The following is a 21293-nucleotide window of genomic DNA, read 5'->3' on the forward strand; positions in this document are numbered from 1 at the left end:
CGGGACCGGCCGCCCCGCCCTCTCGGCTCCTCCGCGGCTCTGCGGGCAGGCGGGCGCCCACCGCGCAGGGAGCCGAGCAGAGCAGAGAGCAGCGCGCCCGGTCGCGCTCCCCGTGCCTACCGCGCCTCCACGCCCGGCGCCGCGCAGCCTCCCGCCGTGAGTAGCGCCCGTCTGCGGGCTCGACGGGCAGGACAGGGCGCGCGCCTCGGGGCTCGGGCTAGCGGGGGCAAAACTGCTCCGGGGCAAGTCAGCGGCCCGGTCCCTGACGCCGCCCCCGGGTATGGCCGGCCTTGGCCTTGGGTGCTCTGGCCGGCCCTGGACCTCAGGGACTGCCCGCTGGGCCTCTAGGGCTCGCTCCGAAGTCCGGCACTTTGACCCGAGGAACCGGCTGGGAGCGGCGGGCAGACCTGGCACCTAGGGAGGACGGGAGACAGACTTCCATCAAGTGAGAACCCCTTGACGCGGGGGAGGGCCCCAGATTTACGGGAGGAGAGGGCCCAGATCTTTTCAGCATCATCTGCCTCGCATACCTCCTTCTCGCCCTCTTACGAAGAGGTGATGCGAGGAGGGTGCTCCGTACCCAGTCAGCTTTCTCTGTGGCAGAATGAAGCTGTGGTCCCAGTCGGGAGCGTGGGCTGGGGCAGAGTTAGGCTGGGCAGGGCGGCAGCCAGTTGCTCTGCGGCAGGCTGGGGTTTGGACCCCGGCATAGGAGGGTGTTGTCAACGGTTTACCCGACTATGGTTCAGGCACTGTGGATGTCTCATGGCATGTGTGCGTCTGCCTGATCCTCACTGTAACTCTGCAAGGTGGAAATTAGTCTTCTCACTTTGGGAGGGAGAGGAGGCCCGAGCCGTAAGCGCTGAGACCAGGCAGGTGGTAGGTTGGAGTGCTCACCGGAAGAGAGGATGCATAGCTGCTGCCTAACTGGCAGGTGGGAAGGTCGCTGGGGGCGGGTGGCCCCCGACACCTTGTACTCAAGAATCCGGTGGGGGGCAGCTGGGGGCCGCTGCTGTGGTTTCTGACATTGTATTTCTCAGCTGCCTCCGTGTAAGGTATTCCTGGGAGAGCCCTGGTGACGGAGGGGTGCTGGTACGTTGGCCTCTTCACGATTTCCTCCGGAGTCCTGTTCTTCCCCAAACCACCCATCTGCCAAGATGTGTTTTTAGCACCTGAAGTGGCCCCATTCGGCAGCTTTGAGAGAGGCTTGGGCAGGGGGTGCAGGGGTGTGTGGATTTGAGTGGGTGTGTGCTGGTTTGGGACGAGTTTCCCACTGGCAGGAAGAAGATCTGAACTGACCCTGACCCTCTCCCTAAGGCCTCCCTGGTTGTTAGATGTGGGGGGTGACCAAGCAGGCTGCCCAGGGGAGCTGGACCTTTACCAGGAAGATAGTTTTCTCATGTCAGCTTAGGCAGGTGGCTTATCTTCTCTGAGCCCCAGCTTCCTCATCAGAGATCAGGGTGGGTCAAAGCCTCCAATGCATGGAGGGACACTGTAATGCTGGATGCCTCTCCCTTCTGTTGGCAGCCTCCTCCTGAATGTGATGGGGGCGGGTGTAAGGGGGCAATCATGATCCCATTTCACAGACTTGCACTGGGTGAGGATGTCTGAGAGTTCAGCAGGGTGAGCTGGGGCCCATGGGGGAAGGGCTTAGTAGGGTTGAAACTTCCTTATGGGATGATCCTCCAGCCCTGGAGGCCTCCTCCCAGGTTGTCCCTCAGGAGGCCACCGACTTCGTGACCCTCGTGCCACCATTGGAGGGTTGAGGGTACTGTCAACAGAAGCTGGGGGAAGAGCAGCTGGAGTGGGCTAGCTGTGTGACTTTTAGCGAGTCCTTTCCCCCATCTGGACCTCAGTTTCCTTCTCTTGTAAAACAAGTGGGTTTGACCAGACAGCAGTGGTTTTCAAACTCCTCCCACCCATGAATTCTTACACAGAACCCCAACATACAGTGTAGATAAAGTGGAACTTCTCTGGCTCCCCTTCCTCATGCTGGCAGCTCCTGAGCAGAGTCTAAAAATCCCCTAGATGTTCTTAGAGATCTCTTTTTGTGAGGTTTTAGGAACTCTGTGTTAACCTTTCAGAAGTGTTGCCTAGTATTAGGGTTGGGGGCAGGAATGTGAATTCTAGAGATTCCATTAAGAGAAATGTAGGCATTAAGATGGGCCTCAACCGTGGGATGTCTGGAGCCAATGGCCTGTGCCCTCTGCCATGTGGTTTCATCTTTTCAGGGCCAGAAAGATGCCTGTATCTCTGGGTCCTTCTCTGGGTCCTAGCTGGTGACTGTAATTCCACCTCAGAATGTCTCCCCTTTAGTTTCATGTTTCTAAACTGGTAAAATGCAAATTCATCTTGGGAAGAGATATTATGAAGGGGCTTTGAGTTGTTATCAGCTGCTTTTACCTGATGAGCTTTCTGAGCAGCAGCCTTGAGAAAGACAGCTGGGGCACTAAATTTAAATCAGCCGGGCTTCCCTGGTGGCGCAGTGGTTGAGAGTCCGCCTGCCGATGCAGGGGACACGGGTTCGTGCCCCGATCCCGGAGGATCCCACATGCCGCGGAGCGGCTGGGCCCGCGAGCCATGGCCGCGGAGCCTGTGTGTCCGGAGCCTGTGTGTCCGGAGCCTGTGCTCCGCAACGGGAGAGGCCACAGCAGTGAGAGGCCCGCGTACAGCAAAAAAAAAAAAAAAAAAAAATCAGCCAACATTCATGGAGTGCCTGCTGTGCACCAGCTACCACAAGGGGACAGAGGTGAGAATGTCACGACTCCTGCCCTCATGAGGCTCCAAGACAATAGGCAGGAGGGAAGGAACTCACATTTGTTGGAACCAGCCAAGGACTATTAAAAACACTTTACGTTATGTTATCTCATTTGTCCAGTAGATACTAGACTCATGTTTTAATTATGTAAAATTTTGATTGCATACAAAATCAGTGTACATACCATCAAGAAACAGCATTGTCAGCACCCAGAAACCTCCTTATGTCCCCTTCCAGGCACAACCCCTGACCGAGGCGTAACAACTATTATGACTTCTAGCACCATGGATTTGTTTTACCTAAAGGGAATCACACAGTCTGTAGTCCTTTGTGTCTGGCTTTTTTCATTCAACATTCAACATTATGTTTGTGAGTTTCATCCACATTGTTGCTGGGAGCAGTAGTTCACTTTTTCTCATTGTTGTATAATAATTTCATTGTATGGGTATAACTCAATTTATTTATCCATTCTTCTGTTGATGGCCATTTGGTTGTTTCCAAATTTTAGTTATTACTGATAGTGCTGCTGTGAACGTTCTAACGTGGACCATTTTGGAAAACATCTGCTTTCTCTTAGGTATGTCCATAGAAACTGCCCAATAGTTTTCCAAAGTAGTCCCAGTGAATACTCTCCCTAGCAGTTTTGAGAGTTCTCCAAATATTCACTAACACTAGGCATTGTCTAGACTCATTTTCTATGTAAGTAATTTGAAGCTCAGAAAAGTTGTCTTGTGCTGTTTGCTAGTAAGTGGCAGAGCTGGGATATGAACCCAGACCTGTGTGCCTGTGGAACCTATACTCTCTCCCTCTAGGTTACACATTGACATAGACTATGAAATAAGCCAGAACGTGATAGGCTCTAACCCTAAAAATGTGTAAAGAGCCCTCTTTGGGAATTTAAAGAGGAAGAGAGTTTTAATCTGTTTTGGCAAGAAAAAGGGTCATGGAGGCTCATAGAGATGGTAGCATTTGAGCCTGGCTTTGTGGGAAGGGAAGAGTTTTGCTAGGAGGGCTCTCCAGGTGCCCCCCCCCCAACCTCCTGAAAAGGGCCCAACTTGAGCTGGGGTGTGGCAGGGGTGAAAGTTTTGGGGGAATGGGAAAGGTCTACTTTTGCCTGTAATATAGGATTTATGGGGGAGGGGGCTATGCTGAAATGGTGAGTTGGGGCCAAACTGGTGGGGCTCGTTTGAGCTTAGGGGACTCCCCTGGCCCCCAAGTTCTGGTCACTCAGGATGTGGAGCACAAGGCAGGGGCTCATTGTTTTCTGGGGAGGTGGGGCTTCTTCAAATCCAGCTCAGTTCCTGATAGCGAATGCAGCTGACCTCTTGCCAAATGGAGGATCATAGCTGTTCCTGGGACCATTCTCAGGGTATCTGCCAACAGAATTTTTTCTGAGTTTTCTGCTTCCATCTAGCTGTGGGAAATTAGTAGCTACTATCACCTCCACCCCCAGGATCTGACCCAAATGGTTTATTTAGAAGTGTTTTTTCAGCAAAAAGAAGATGATAGATAGCAGTCCTGCCTCCCTCAGTGCTAGTCTCGGGAGGTTTGCCAGGAATGGGGGTTGGGGGCGAAGGGGGCCAAACTTCTGATTCTGCTCAAGCCAAACTTGCCAGGAGGATCCCAGTACCTTTTCTTCAGAAGGGAACAGAATTGGTGTCTCAATGGCTGTGGGAAGCAGAAACACAAACAATGGCCTGGAATGAGTCAAATAACAATAATAATCATCGTTCTTATTTGCCCAGCAGTTTATGTCCTTATCACAGTGGATCCTCACATGGATGTGTGAAGTATGTGATATAGACGTCATCACCCCAGTTTACAGAGGAGGGGGATTGAATCCCAGAGAGGGTGCCAACGTGCTATGGGTCACATGGCTAATATACACCCAGATTAGCCTAGAACCGGGGATCCTGGAGCCTGCTTTTCTCAGGATTCCATGCTTGCCAGGCCCTGGCTGAGCATGGATTGAAGACCAAGCAGGGAGCAGGATGGGTGATGCACAGGCAGGAGGTTGGCAGGTGGCCCTGAGAGTAAGGCCTGGGAGCCAGGCCAGCTCTGCCTGGAGGTCTTCAGGGATGTGTGTGACTCGATGGAAGGGAGGGAGGCAGGTGGCACGTTGGTACCAGAGCTCTGGTTTGTAGGGGGCAGAGGTGGAGGAAAGAGGGTGAAATGTAACATCACCTGAGAGTTAGAACAGCTTCAGCCACTTGGCGCTGATGAGACGTGCCCTTATGTAATGGTGCCTCCACCCAGCCTGGTGAAAACAGTCTTTTGGGGTTCATGGGGCCCGGCCGTGGTTGGTATCTGATTGCCAGGCAGAAGAAAAGCTGCCAGCACTAGCCAAAACGAGCTCTGACAGGCCTTTGCTAATGACTCTTGGAAGATGCATCCACAGGTAGCTGGTTTTATCTTTGTGATGTGCAGGCTGTGTCCTGGGCCCTGCCCTCGGGGTGCTGTCCAGGGTGGCATGTGGCTGTCCCAGGAATGGGTGAGCTCCTTAGGGCAGGAGGATCCCAAGGGAGGATGCAGACAGTCTCTTCTGGTGGAGTGGTGAGTACTCTGCATGGTTCAGAGTAGTCCTGTGGTTCTCATTAATGTGCCCTGGGTAGGCAGAGTTAGCTCCATTTTACAGACGAGGAAACAGCCTCCTCCCTCTGACAAGAGATGAGGTCATAGAGCTAGTTGTGGGCAAAATTGCAACTAGAACCTCAGGCTCCTAACTCCTGGTGCCTACTGTAATTTGTCACAGCACTCCCAGGCATCTTTCCCTTAGGGAGATGAGTGAGAGAGTTTGAAATCAGTTCAGACTCCAAATTGGGTGGCACAGCGCCTGTAGGAGCTGAGGTCATGCACATCCCTTACCTTTCTACTGCATTTTGTGGTTTATAAAATTAATAGCCTGATTTGCAGTGGTGTTTACAGTACTAATCCCTTTTACAGATGAGGAAGTTAAGACTCTGCAGTTTAAATGACGTAGGCAACTGTGGGACTTGAACCTGGAACTTCTGACTCAAAAACGAGTTGTTTTTCCTGCATCACAGCTGCCTCTTTTCTCAGTAGACCTGAATTTCATGAGAACAAATTGCCGAAGTTGCCTATGGCCCTGTTTCTCTGAACTTGTTCAGAGCAGATCGGAAGAAGTGAGGAGGGCTATTTTTCTGTCTCCTTGACAAATGTGATTAATATAAATCAAATAAGAGTGATACATCATTGGTCACAGGTGAGGAAAGGCTTGATCAAGGCTGTTCTTGAGGAATGAGGGCTGTGGGTTATCCTTAAATTATTAGCTCCCACGCAGCCAATTACTTTTGGGCCTAGGTTCAGGCTGGTACCAATTGACACGTCTGTCCTAACCTCAGGTTTTTTCATGTTTCAGGGCTGTACGCTCCAGGCCTCAATGAGGAGCCCAAACATGGAGACGTTCAAGCAGCAGAAGGTGGAGGACTTTTATGACATCGGGGAGGAGCTGGGGAGGTGAGTGGCTGTGAGAGGTGTACTGGTTAGTAGATCTTGTAGGGCATGGGCTTGTCACAGGACTCGTGGGAAGCCTTAAAAACAGTCCTGAGGTTTATTCATCTTCATGGGTGCCTCTGCAAGGAATCATCTCTTGGAAATGAAGACTTGCCAGCAGAAGGGACTAGAAGTGCTGACTTCCGTGTTTTCAGTATAACCTGGCTGACAGTTAACAGTGAATCTAAATGATTCTTGTCGTATCTGTTACTTTGCTCCCAAAATCCTCCCCAGGCTCTGGACTGAGATATGACCTGTTGGTTTTCTTCTCTGAATCCCACTTGGGATTCTCCGTGGCTCCCAGGTTTGTTTTTTTTTTAAATGTTTATTTATTTATTTAGCTGTGCCGGGTCTTAGTTGCGGCACATGGGCTCTTAGTTGCAGCATGTGGGATCTAGTTCCCTGACCAGGGATCGAACCCTGGCCCCCTGCATTGGGAGCATGAAGTCTTAACTACTGGACCACCAAGGAAGTCCCTCCACAGCTCTCAGGATTTTGTTCTGTAAGCTCAGAGCCTGAATGGGAGGTGAAATCATCCTCCTGAAAATGGCTTTAGATTGAGTGACAAGCCACACGAGCCTAGTTGTGAAGGTTCCTCGGATCTGAGTTATTGGGTGCATTTTCAGGTTTGCTAAACCCACAACACAGACAGGAGTAAACTCAGATCTGAAAGTAGTTACTGTCTGCAGAGGAATGAAGATTTTCTGAAGCTCTCTTCTTGCCTCTCATTTGTAACAAATGCTAGTATTCAGGTGGTATTTTAATGATTACAGAATGCCAATCTTGGAGTTTGAGTCTCACAACAATTCATGAAATGGGAATTATTTTTACTCTTATTTTTCTTGAGGAAACTGTGGTCCAAAGAGCTTAAGCAAGTTGCCCCAAGTTGCTCAGCCAGCAAGTGACATGGCCAACATCTGGCCAGTCCAGTCTGTGCCTGCACACCTGTCGTGCTCTCTCCAGTGCACATGGTTCTTGTACACTCACACATACTTGCAGTACACCTGGCCCAACCCCTCCACACACCCAGCAGAGTAAAAATCTGGGGGTTCAGGGCCTTCACTGTATCCATGATGCACAACGGGAGCCTTTCCCTTTAAAGAGCTCCTGTGTCAGGACTAATTCTTTTTTTTTTTTTTTTTTTGCGGTACGCGGGCCTCTCACTGTTGTGGCCTCTCCCGTTGCGGAGCACAGGCTCCGGACACACAGGCTCCGCGGCCATGGCTCACGGGCCCAGCCGCTCCACGGCATGTGGGATCCTCCGGGATCGGGGCACGAACCCGTGTCCCCTGCATCGGCAGGCGGACCCCCAACCACTACGCCACCAGGGAAGCCCAGGACTAATTCTTTTACTTTCTTTTCTTCTCTTTTGTTTATTTTTTGCAAATATATGTATATATTTATTTCCTTTTATTTTAAGCACACTGAATTTATAGGTTAGTGTTTTAATAGAGTTTTAAATATTACATCTTAATGTATCATACAGGTTTGCTCATGTCATTAAATATTTTAAATGCAATTATATATTCCCTTGTATATGCATGCCTCAATTATTCAGCCATTTCCCCTACTGTTAAAAATATGCAGTTTCCATTTAATTTTTTAAATTTTTCATTGCTAAAGCTATCATGAACATCCCTTAACAGACATTTCTGATCCTATTTTTGACTGTTTCCTTAAGATAGATAACTAGAAGTTGGGTCACTGGGTACTTTTATTTTTTTCAAAAACTAGAAAGAACTTCAAAGCCAGAGGAGCCTTACTCAGAGAAGAATGGAAAGTGCAGTTATGGGAATTCCCTGGTGGTCCAGTGGTTAGGACTCGGTGCTTTCACTGCCAGGCCGGGTTCAATCCCTGGTCAGGGAACTAAGAACTAAGATCCTACAAGCCGCGTGGTGAGGCCAGAAAAAAGAAAGTGCGGCTTCTTCAAGTTTAGGGAGTGCTTGTCCTGCTTGACTGGATGGGTCAAGAAGCAAGTGTCTGCAGAGTCCCAGAGTGTCCCAGAGGGGGAGATTCCTCAGCCTTCTGTCTGGGCCATTGCCACTGGCAATCCGGGGCCTGTGAAGGGCTGGGAAGAGGCTGGAGGGTGGTCAGCTGGACTCTGCCTCTGAGTGAGAAGCAAGGTTCTCTTCGCCTTGGGTGCTTCTCCTGAACTTGGTGATGCCGGGGGCAAAGTGGCACCCTTAGCCACAGACCCTGGCAGGTCCTACCAGTGGCTTTTGATTCAATGGCCCCATGTTGGCCATGTCCTATGTGTAAGGGTCTGTGCCAAGTGCTCTGGGTACAGAGATGAGCATGACACGGGGAGTCTTTGCCCTCCTGGAGCTCCAGCCTGTCTGTAGAGGCAGCTGTGCACATAACGAGGGCAGCGTTGGATGGGACTATGTCAGGTGGGCTGAGAGCTGAGAAGTCAGGAATGGGGTGGGGCTTGGGCTCTGAAGAAGGAAGTAGACGTTTCCCGTGGAATTCATCTGTTATTCCTTCTTAGTCCTGTCTCTCCCCCATTCCATACCTCAGAGCTATTAGAACTGGAAGAGACCTCATGCTCTGGGGTCATCCATCTACAACAGGGTGTGAAGGCCCCAGGTACCTCACAGCCTGGGGAGCCTTGGAGGAACCTCCCCCCCACCCCCTGGCACCTGCAACTTTTCTAAGATTCTAAGGTGCTGGCTGGACATAGGGTGAGTAAGAGGCAGCAAAGGCCTGAGGCCTTTGGAATGGCTTGTCGTCCTAGGATTTGTGGTCTAGAGCAGGAGTCCCCAACCCCTGGGACCGGTCCACAGCCTGTTAGGAACCGGGCCACACGGCAGGAGGTGAGCGGCAGGCAAGTGAGCAAAGCTTCATCTGCGGCTCCCCATCGCTCTCATTACCGCCTGAGCCATCCCCCCTCCCCGTCCGTGGAAAAATCGTCTTCCATGAAAACGGTCCCTGGTGCCAAAAAGGTTGGGGACCGCTGGTCTAGAGGTCCGGTGAGCTGGAAGGCCTTTAGAGGTCTTTCTTCCAAGACCCTCGTCGGACAGTTGAGGAAACTGAGGCTCAGAGAGGGGAAGGGTCTTGCCGGGGGCCATAAACAGGCTGGAACTAGAACTGCCTTCAGATGACTGCTGGGCTTCAGAAGGGGCGGTGTGCTATCTGTCTCTCCTCCTCTCTTCTTCACATAACACACTATTGCGGGTGTACCTCGTGCCAGGCGTTGTCCGAGGCAGTGATGAACAAAATCGACGTTCCTGTCCTCTTGCAGCTTGTGTTCCATTGGTGGAGGAAGACACGGAACAAGTGATTGAGGGATCACAAAAGGACAAGTCACTATAGAGTGTGTGATGGGCTATGAAAGGAGAGAGTGGGATGCTCTGAGAGAGAATAGGGGATGTAGTTTGCCCTGGGTGGCTGGGGAGGCTGCTCCGAGGAAGTGGCTGAGGGTAAATGCACAGGCAGGGGAAGCAGCATGGATGCAGGCCCCGAGGTGGGGAGAGCCTGGGACCTGAGCTGCTGGCAGGAGGCCAGTGTGGCCGTGGAATGTGAGCTGGGGGCAAGCAGTGCTAGATGAGGTCGGATATATAGCTAGAGGCCAGACCCAGCCTGCGAGCTCTCTGCCAACACAGACTGGTGGTGAGATTTGGCCTTTGGGGACACGCAGTTTGAGGTCTGGGTCCCTTTCCTAGCTGTGCAACCTGAGGGCAACTTACTTGACCTCTCTGAGCCTGAGTTTATTTTTGCCTGTAAGATAGGAATAATAACAGTAGCTACCTTGTGGTTGTGGGGATTAAATGGGATGCTGAGTCTGCGGTGTCCCTCACAGAGCTGGGCACAGGGGAAGTGTTCAGTGAACAAGAGCTTCTGGCCTTTGAAGTAAGTTTGGGTGTCAAGGCCCCGTCTCCCACTTCTAGAGCCTCCCAGGAGGACAGTGTGGGTCTCTGCAGGAGGAACAGCAGGAGGGGTTGTTCTTAGGTTTGGGCGGAGCTTTATATACACCTGCTTCCTCGGCTGTCTGTGAGCACCCTCACCTAGACTCGGGGCTGTCTCATCGACTTTAGCGCCTCATTAAGTCCTTACTATGCAAAAATGAAAATGAGTGAGAGTCACTTTTCATTTTTTTTACCTGCAATGACAGATGGAGCTCACACAAACATCATGCTGAACGAAGGAAGCCAGATTCAAAAGAGCCCGTACGGTATAATTGCATTTGTGTCAAATTCAAGACAGGCAAAATGAATCCATGGTGCTAGAAATCAGAATAGTGGTGATTCTTGAGGTACTAGTGACTGAATGGGGGCATGAGAGGGATTTCTGGGGGACAGGTATTGTTCTATTTCTTGATCTGGGTGCCTGTTTAACTGATGTGTTAATTTCCTGAAAATACGTTAAGCCATACTTGTATGTGTACATTTTCTTGCAGGTATATTGTATCTGAACTAAAACTATACATTAACAAACAAGGAATCTTTAAGTCCACTCGCCCTGGTCTGGTCCCTGAAGGGCATGTTTCTGATGCCTTTGGAGGCCTTGTATGTCCTTATCCTACAAATAAGAGAACATCTGTGAGAAAAGCTGCAGAATCCAGCTTTGGATGTGGACATCATGCCCTGGCCTGAGAGTCTTGGGCATGGCTGGGGCCCACCTGGCCCTGCGCATCTCACCTGATTTTCTGGCTCACATTTAGGCACCAGCCTGCTGGAGATGCTGGAGGTTGTCGGCTGTTTCTGGGAACAGTTGGAGGAATGCTGGCCTGCAGCTTCTGGCCTCTCCCAGCCTGGGTAGCCACTGTAGGGCAGAGCAAGGCTCCTAAAGAGAAACCCATCTAACCCCTCATTTTATAGATGAGGCTGAGACCAGAGAGGGGAAGTGGCTTGTCCAAGGTCACACGGTGAACAGGTGATAGACCAGGGTGGGCACAGGTGGTCTGACTCCTACTCTAGGGCTCTGGCCACCACACCGTAAGGACCCACAAAGCACAAACTTATTTTTCTCTTTAATTTGACTGCTTTTGGGGAGTGGGGGAGAATATATGGTAGGGTAGTCTTTTCTTTGACCTTGAGGGTAGGGTAGCAGGGTCAGAGTCAGAAAGGTGAGCATTTGGGAAGAATTGATGTTCCCCGGGGAAGGGTGCTGGTGGATAGGCCCAATGATGACTACTGTGTGTCTAAGGGTACAAGGTAATTTAATGTAAGCAGCATATAATGATCAGTGGTTTCTTTTTTCCTATACTTATATTACTTCACTTAGATTTTTAAATTATTAGATGGACATAAAATCATAAAATGTTACTGTTGAACTGGATCTCAACAAGAATTTAGTCCAGATCTCCGTTTTATAGACAAGAAAAGTGAGGCCCAGAGGAGGGAGGTGATTTGTCCAAAGTCACAGAGCCAGCAATATAGGAGCTGAAACTTAAAGAAGCTTTTCAACTACACTGTGCTGGTTTAAACAAACAGAGGAAAACCTCTCTATATGTAAATTCAACTTTTATCCACAGCCCTCACCTCTCTCAGGGAGCCTATCTCACCATTCGTTACCCCACACATCCCATCATAACCTCCCCAGCTCCCCTGGTGAAGATAGCAGCCAGAAGCCCTGCTACGTACAGGAGGCTCACGTGTGCAAGGCACACTGCTAGGCACTTAACCTGCAGAATCCCCTTTTATACGGACAGGAGCCTTGGGCCGTGGAAGGAGCCACTGCTCTCAAGCCTCACCCTTCCTAAACAGGCTGAGGAATTCCTTGGGACAGCTGCCTGCCAGACCTGAGTCTCCCAATGGGGTCCTCTGTGGTTAAGATCACCCACCACACATGCAGCTTAGCCAGAGCAACTTCTTTTGGGAGAGAAACAAAAACCTCGAGGAAATGTGTAGAGCTCAGGTGTACCCAGGCTGGGTTCTATAGCCCAGTCTAGCCACAGAGCTCTATAGAAAACAATAATAATAGGTGTTTGGATGTACCTGTCTCTGTCCTTGGGAAAAAACATTTCCAAGATGAACTCGGAGGCGAAGGGGGTTTTATTATTTCTTTTTAAATTAAAAAAAATTTTTTATTGTAGAAGTAATGCATGGCATATGTCATAAACTTATGAAAAGTTAGAGTAGAACTCCCTCTGTCCTCCCTCTAAGTCTCACATCCACAGGTAGACTTTGGTGATAATTGTCTTCTGTTGCCTTTCAGAACTTAGTCTAAGTAAAGCAAGTGTGAATGTAGACCCAGATGGGATCATACGACCAGAACAATCTACAACTTGCTTTTGTCACTTAATGAAATACATTGAATATCTTTTTACAGTATATAGATCTATGAGACTTACTTTGGATGAAAGTTTTTTTTTTTTAAACATTTAAGAAGACAGTTTAAGCCAACAAAAGATTAGCAGCCTTAACCTAGCAACTGTTTTTATTTCTGAGTCTTACCTTCTAATCTATCCATGGCTATTTCTCATGCCCACACATCCTCTCCTCTTTTGTGTCTGCTTGAGGCCTGCATGTGCTCAGAGTTAACATTCCCCCAAGTGCTAAGCTCCTGGGGGCGGGTTGCCTAGACCAAGGGGAGCAGGAGAAATGCTCAGGCCCTGGGATGACCGGTGATGAGATTAGGCCTATCTCACATTTGTTTGTGCTGGGCTGTCAACTCTTTGAAGGCAGGTCCACAACTGCTCTCCTCTTTTGAGCATCACGGCAGCACTGGGACAGAGGCCAGAGGTCCCCAAATCTTCGGTCACTTCTCTTTGCTCTCGCTCTTCTCTCACCCTTGGAAAAATTAAACTTTTCCCTCAAGGTCAGGATCAAACGCCATCTCTCCTGGCAAAGCCTGCCATGACCCACTCCCTCTACACCTACCCCCTCTACCACACCCCCTCTATGGACTGTATTACCTCTTATTCTGGACCCACACCTCTATTAAGTGCTAATGTCATCATATCTCATGTTACACAGAAGGTTCACCTGGTCATCTTCCCTGCTGGACCCAGGGTCCTCCATGCTGGACTCCTGCATACTTTATCTTTTATCCATTCATTTTCTGCCCCATCCACCTCCCCCCCCACACCCTCCACCCTGCCACAACCCCAATAGTGTCCAGCCCAGGCCTCTTACGCTTGATAGGCGCTCAACTCCCACAGACACCACAGTTAACTGCAGAGCTGTTTGGAACCTGCCTTGGTTCCAAAAGCTCAGCCAAGCCTCCAGCTCCCATAGGCCTTGGAATGCACGAATGTCCAGGATTCCCCAAACACAAAGTGAGAAACAAAACACACTCCATTTCCTGGACGCACATTGTTTTTTCTTCTTACTCTTTTTTTTTTTTTTCTTTTTGGCTGCTCTGCGCAGCATGCAGGATCTTAGTTCCCCAACCGGGGGTCGAACCCAGGCTCCCTGCAGTGGAAGTGTGGAGTCTTAACCACTGGACCGCCAGGGAAGTCCTTATTACTCTTTTTTTTTTTTTAATTGAAGTATAGTTGATTTACAATGTTGTGTTAGTTTCAGGTATACAGGAAAGTGATTTTAGCTATATATATATATATGTATATATATATACATATATATATATATATATATATATATATTCTTTTTCAGATTCTTTTCCATTATAGGTTATTATAAGATATTGAATATAGTTCCCTGTGCTATACAGTAGGTCCTTGTTGTTTATTTTATATATAGTAGTGGACGCACATTGTATTTAATCCTGGTAGCACCTTGTGAAGCAGCTGCTATTCCCATTTTACACATGAAGAAATTCAGTCTCCAAAATGTTAGGTAACTGGCTCAAGAAATACAGACCATAGGGGTTCCAGAAGAAGAAGAGAAAAAGAAAGGGACTGAGAAAATATTTGAAGAGATTATAGTTGAAAACTGCCCTAATATGGGAAAGGAAATAGTTAATCAAGTCCAGGAGGCACAGAGAGTCCCATACAGAATAAATCCAAGGAGAAATACACCAAGACACATATTAATCAAACTGTCAAAAATTAAACACAAAGAAATCATATTAAAAGCAGCAAGGGAAAAACAACAAATAACACACAAGGGAATCCCCATCAGGTTAACAGCTGATCTCTCAGCAGAAACTCTACAAGCCAGAAGGGAGTGGCAGGACATAATTAAAGTGATGAAGGAGAGAAACCTGCAGCCAAGATTACTCTACCCAGCAAGGATCTCATTCAGATTTGATGGAGAAATTAAAACCTTTACAGACAAGCAAAAGCTGAGAGAGTTCAGCACCACCAAACCAGCTTTACAACAAATGCTAAAGGAACTTCTCTAGGCAAGAAACACAACAGAAGGAATATACCTACAATAACGAACCCAAAGCAATTAAGGAAATGGGAATAGGAACATACATATCAATAATTACCTTAAATGTAAATGGACTAAATGCTCCCACCAAAAGACACAGAGTGGCTGAATGGATACAAAAACAAGACCCATATATATGCTGTCTACAAGAGACCCACTTCAGACCTAAAGACACATACAGATTGAAAGTAAGGGGATGGAAAAAGATATTCCATGCAAATGGAAATCAAAAGAAAGCTGGAGTAGCAATTCTTATATCAGACAAAATAGACTTTAAAATAAAGACTATTAGAAGAGACAAAGAAGGACACTACATAATGATCAAGGGATCGATCCAAGAAGAAGATATAACAATTGTAAATATTTATGCACCCAACATAGGAGCACCTCAATACATAAGGCAAATACTAACAGCCATAAAAGGGGAAATCGACAGTAACACAATCATAGTAGGGGACTTTAACACCCCATTTTCACCAATGGACAGATCGTCCAAAATGAAAATAAATAAGGAAACACAAGCTTTAAATGATACATTAAACAAGATGGACTTAATTGATATTTATAGGACATTCCATCCAAAAACAACAGAATACACATTTTTCTCAAGTGCTCATGGAACATTCTCCAGGATAGATCATATCTTGGGTCACAAATCAAGCCTTGGTAAATTTAAGAAAATTGAAATTGTATCAAGTATCATTTCCGACCACAATGCTATGAGACTAGACATCAATTACAGGAAAAGATCTGTAAAAAATACAAACACATGGAGGCTAAACAATACACTACTCAATAACGAAGTGATCACTGAAGAAATCAGAGAGGAAATTAAAAAATACCTAGAAACAAATGACAATGGAGACACGACAACCCAAAACCTATGGGATGCAGCAAAAGCAGTTCTAAGGGGGAAGTTTATAGCAATACAATCCCACCTTAAGAAACAGGAAACATTTCGAGTAAACAACCTGACCCTGCACCTAAAGCAATTAGAGAAAGAAGAACAAAAAACCCCCAAAGCTAGCAGAAGGAAAGAAATCATAAAGATCAGATCAGAAATAAATGAAAAAGAAATGAAGGAAACGATAGCAAAGATCAACCAAACTAAAAGCTGGTTCTTTGAGAAGATAAACAAAATTGACAAACCATTAGCCAGACTCATCAAGAAAAGAAGGGAGAAGACTCAAATCAATAGAATTAGAAATGAAAAAGGAGAAGTAACAACTGACACTGCAGAAATACAAAAGATCATGAGAGATTACTACAAGCAACTCTATGCCAATAAAATGGACAACCTGGAAGAAGTGGACAAATTCTTAGAAATGCACAACCTGCCAAGACTGACTCAGGAAGAAATAGAAAATATGAATAGACCAATCACAAGCACTGAAATTGAAACTGTGATTAAAAATCTTCCATCAAACAAAAGCCCAGGACCAGATGGCTTCACAGGCGAATTCTATCAAACATTTAGAGAAGAGCTAACACCCATCCTTCTCAAACTCTTCCAAACAATTTCAGAGGAAGGAACACTCCCAAACTCATTCTACGAGGCCACCATCACCTTGATACCAAAACCAGGCAAGGATGTCACAAAGAAAGAAAACTACAGGCCAATATCACTGATGAACATAGATGCAAAAATCCTCAACAAAATACTAGCAAACAGAATCCAACAGCACATTAAAAGGATCATACACCATGATCAAGTGGGGTTTATCCCAGGAATGCAAGGATTCTTCAATATACGCAAATCAATCAATGTGATACACCATATTAACAAGTTGAAGGAGAAAAACCATATGATCATCTCAATAGATGCAGAGAAAGCTTTCGACAAAATTCAACACCCATTTATGATAAAAACCCTGCAGAAAGTAGGCATAGAGGGAACTTTCCTCAACATAATAAAGGCCATATATGACAAACCCACAGCCAACATTGTCCTCAATGGTGAAAAACTGAAACCATTTCCACTAAGATCAGGAACAAGACAAGGTTGCCCACTCTCACCACTCTTATTCAACCTAGTTTTGGAAGTTTTAGCCACAGCAATCAGAGAAGAAAAGGAAATAAAAGGAATCCAAATCGGAAAAGAAGAAGTAAAGCTGTCATTGTTTGCAGATGACATGATACTATACATAGAGAATCCTAAAGATGCTACCGAAAAACTACTAGAGCTAATCAATGAATTTGGTAAAGTAGCAGGTTACAAAATTAATGTACAGAAATCTCTGGCATTCCTGTACACTAATGATGAAAAATCTGAAAATGAAATCAAGAAAACACTCCCATTTACCATTGCAACAAAAAGAATAAAATATCTAGGAATAAACCTACCTAAGGAGACAAAAGACCTGTATGCAGAAAATTATAAGACACTGATGAAAGAAATTAAAGATGATACAAACAGATGGAGAGATATACCATGCTCCTGGATTGGAAGAATCAATATTGTGAAAATGACTCTACTACCCAAAGCAATCTACAGATTCAATGCAATCCCTATCAAACTACCACTGGCATTTTTCACAGAACTAGAACAAAAAATTTCAAAATTTGTTTGGAAAAACAAAAGACCCCGAATAGCCAAAGCAATCTTGAGAACGAAAAAAGGAGCTGGAGGAATCAGGCTCCCTGACTTCAGACTATACTACAAAGCTACAGTAATTAAGACAGTGTGGTACTGGCATAAAAACAGAAAGATAGATCAGTGGATCAGGATAGAAAGCCCAGAGATAAACCCACGCACATATGGCCAACTTATCTTTGATAAAGGAGGCAGGAATGTACAGTGGAGAAAGGACAGCCTCTTCAATAAGTGGTGCTGGGAAAACTGGACAGGGACATGTAAAAGTATGAGATTAGATCATTCCCTAACACCATACACAAAAATAAGCTCAAAATGGATTAAAGACTTAAATGTAAGGCCAGAAACTATCAAACTCTTAGAGGAAAACATAGGTAGAACACTCTATGACATAAATCACAGCAAGATCCTTTTGGACCCACCTCCTAGAGAAATGGAAATAAAAACAAAGATAAACAAATGGGACCTAATGAAACTGAAAAGCTTTTGCACAGCAAAGGAAACCATAAACAAGACCAAAAGACAACCCTCAGAATGGGAGAAAATATTTGCAAATGAAGCAACTGACAAAGGATTAATCTCCAAAATTTATAAACAGCTCATGCAGCTCAATAGCAAAAAAACAAACAACCCAATCCAAAAATGGGCAGAAGACTTAAATAGGCATTTCTCCAAAGAAGATATACAGACTGCCAACAAACACATGAAAGAATGCTCAACATCATTAATCATTAGAGAAATGCAAATCAAAACTACAATGAGATATCATCTCACACCAGTCAGAATGGCCATCATCAAGAAATCTAGAAACAATAAATGCTGGAGAGGGTGTGGAGAAAAGGGAACACTCTTGCACTGCTGGTGGGAATGTGAATTGATACAGCCACTATGGAGAACAGTATGGAGGTTCCTTAAAAAACTAAAAATAGAACTACCATATGATCCAGCAATCCCACTACTAGGCATATACCCTGAGAAAACCATAATTCAAAAAGAGACATGTACCAAAATGTTCATTGCAGCTCTATTCACAATAGCCCGGAGCTGGAAACAACCTAAGTGTCCATCATCGGATGAATGGATAAAGAAGATGTGGCACATATATACAATGGAATATTACTCAGCCATAAAAAGAAACGAAACTGAGCTATTTGTAATGAGGTGGATAGACCTAGAGTCTGTCATACAGAGTGAAGTAAGTCAGAAAGAGAAAGACAAATACCGTATGCTAACACATATATATGGAATATAAGAAAAAAAAATGTCATGAAGAACCTAGGGGTAAAACGGGAATAAAGACACAGACCTACTTGAGAATGGACTTGAGGATATGGGGAGGGGGAAGGGTAAGCTGTGACAAAGCGAAAGAGAGGCATGGACATATATACACTACCAAACGTAGGCTAGATAGACAGTGGGAAGCAGCCGCAGAGCACAGGGAGATCAGATCGGTGCTTTGTGACTGCCTGGAGGGGAGGGATAGGGTGGGTGGGAGGGAGGGAGATGCATGAGGGAGGGGATGTGGGAACAGATGTATATGTATGACTGATTCACTTTGTTATAAAGCAGAAACTAATAAAAAAAAAAAAAAAAAAAAAAAAAAAAAAAAGAAATACAGACCACCTACCTTATCAAGGAGAAGGCAAGTGGGAAATTCCACTTCGTGCAACACAACAAATCTCAGAGAAAGTCAGAAATAAAAGCCAGAAACTTCTCTAGCCAGGGCCCTGTTTGCCTCCCTGGGCTGGGATTCTTGTGCTTGTCTGATCACACACATGCTTATATTTCCTGCTGCTGGAAAGTGAGAGTGACCGACCTAAGTTAAGAATCTTCTGCCCTCATGTCAGTATCTGTGCCGAGTACTTCCCATCTTCCAGAACAATATGAGCTGGATCACATTTCCACTTCACAGTTGTGAAAACTGAGGCTCAGAGAAGTTTTACAGTGGCGGCTGGTCACTCATGCCAAAAAAGCTTTCTTACTGCTAACACCGAGCTTGTCTGTGCCGGGCCCAGGAAGCCCTCAGCTTGGTGTTAGTGGCAAGGAAGACTTTTGGGCCACAGCTACGCCTCAGACAAGCCAGTGGTTTCCAAAATGTGAGTGAGCATGTGTGGATGTGTAAGTGCACGTCTGTACTCATTGTCACAGTCCAGAGACTCTTCCCAGGCACCCACTGTGTGCTGGGCACCGTGATGGATAGAGGAGACTTAGGACTCAGGCCTTACCCTAGAAGAGATTAGGGCTCAGTTGTGGCACAGGGGTACTCTCCTCAAAAGCTAATGAAATGAGACGTTGGAACAGGCCACAAGCTAATAGGGGGACCCCCAAACATGTGCCAGTTGTTCAGCGGAGGAAGCTGTCACCCTGTGTGGGGCAGCTCCTCACGGTGTAATCCTGGAGGTGGCACATAACCATCTCAAGGTCAGGGCTCTGCCAAAGACTGAGAAGCAGCCGGCCCAGGCTTGGGCAAGAGGGCATGTGGAGAGGGTTGAAGGGAGGGGGCTGCCAGGAGGACAGGCGACTGCAGGGGCCCTGGATGACAGAGGCCCTGGAGGAAGGAGGGAGGCGCCTTTATCACCCATTGTCAGGCAAACAAAGCACAAAGCCACTCAAACAAAGTGGCTGCATTGCACATGCTTCAGTCAGAAGCTGGCACATGGTGCAAACCGCTTGCCCCGAGGTAGCAGTCTCATTGAGCTCAGTTTGCATGATGAAAATTGTAAGAGCGAGAGGGAGGTCCTATGTGAGGATAAATTGAAACCGTTATATACCTGTATCTACGGGACACACTTTCCTTTCTACTTATATATCGCCAGCATGTACATTTTGCATTCTGTTGTTTTTTGACTCAACATTGTTTTATGTATACCTTTCCATGTATCCAGAGTCCGTATAACCTAAAAATACTTTTGTTTCAAAATAATTTCAAATTTAATAGCAACATTTTCAGAATAACAGAACTCCTGTATATCCTTTATATACAGGAACTCCTGTATATCCTATTCTAGGAATAGGTGGACTTGAGCCTCCCAAATAGACATACCAGGTTTTCACATTTTGTCACCTCCTCTCTTGTGCTCTCCCTCCTTCCCCACCTTCTCCTTCTCCTCCTGCCTTTCTTCCCTCCTTTTCTTTCCTTCACTTTCTCCTTTCCTTCCCTTCTTTCTTTTTGTCTCTCTACCTATCTACCTACCTACTTACCTATTATTGTTTCCGAGCCATTTGGGAGTTGGTTGCGGACATTATGCCTCTTTATCCTCAATGCTTCATTATGCATCTCCTAAGGACACGGGCGTTCTCTTTCATAACCACAGTACAACTTTCAAATTCAGGACATTTCACTCTGATATAATATTTTTATCTAAGCTATCATTCTTGTTCCAACTTTGTCAATTTTCCCATTAATGTTCTTTAAAAAATTTTTTTTAATTTTATACAATTTTAAAAGGTTAAACTCCATTTACAGTTATTACAAAATATTGGATATGTTCCCCGTGTTGTATAATACATCGTTGTAGCCTATCTTACACCCAACTGTTTGTACCTCCCACTCCCCAGCTAGTGTTTTTTATTTATATATTTATTTAAAATATTTTACTTATTTATTCGGTTGTGCCAGGTCTTAGTTGCAGCAGGCGGGCTCCTTAATTGCAGCATGCGAACTCTTAGTTTTGGCATGCATGTGGGATCTAGTTCCCCAACCAGGGATTGAACCTGGGCCCCCTAAATTGGGAGCTTGGAGTCTTAACCACTGCACCACCAGGGAAGTCCCCCAACTAGCAGTTTTTCTCCCTGCTAAACAGGATCCAGTGAAGATCATATATTGCATCTCCTTGTCATATATCTTTAGTCTCCTTTAATCTGAAACAGTTCCTCAGCCTTTCTTTGACTTTCATGACAAGATATTTTTGAAGAATACCGGCCTTTTGAAACAAATAGATACAGTCTGTATGTTTTCATTAACTTCATAATAATCTGCTACATAAACATCCCCAATTTACTAAACTTTCCCTATGGTTTCTCACTACTAAAAATAAGTGTTTCTGTGAACATATTTGTTAATTTCCTCTCTCTGCGTTATTTCTGCCAGTGTATTCTCAGAGGTGGAATATGAGGTCAGAGGTTATGGCTGATTTGTGCAATGGTTGAAACT

The 21293-nt window shown here is 46.1% G+C and overlaps 1 protein-coding gene across 1 annotated transcript in view; it reads left to right on the forward strand.

Annotated features, from left to right (window-relative positions):
• The first annotated feature begins 6155 nt into the window (after positions 1 to 6155).
• The window catches only part of DAPK2 (death associated protein kinase 2), a 125311-nt gene continuing 110173 nt past the window's right edge, over positions 6156 to 21293 (forward strand). Inside the window, exon 1 of the mRNA XM_060095256.1 lies at positions 6156 to 6232. Coding sequence (XP_059951239.1) covers positions 6156 to 6232 — 77 coding nt within the window. The remainder of the gene's footprint in view (positions 6233 to 21293) is intronic.

This window comes from Mesoplodon densirostris, chromosome 4 (assembly GCF_025265405.1).
Source record: "Mesoplodon densirostris isolate mMesDen1 chromosome 4, mMesDen1 primary haplotype, whole genome shotgun sequence".
NCBI classification, from domain to species: Eukaryota; Metazoa; Chordata; class Mammalia; order Artiodactyla; family Ziphiidae; genus Mesoplodon; species Mesoplodon densirostris.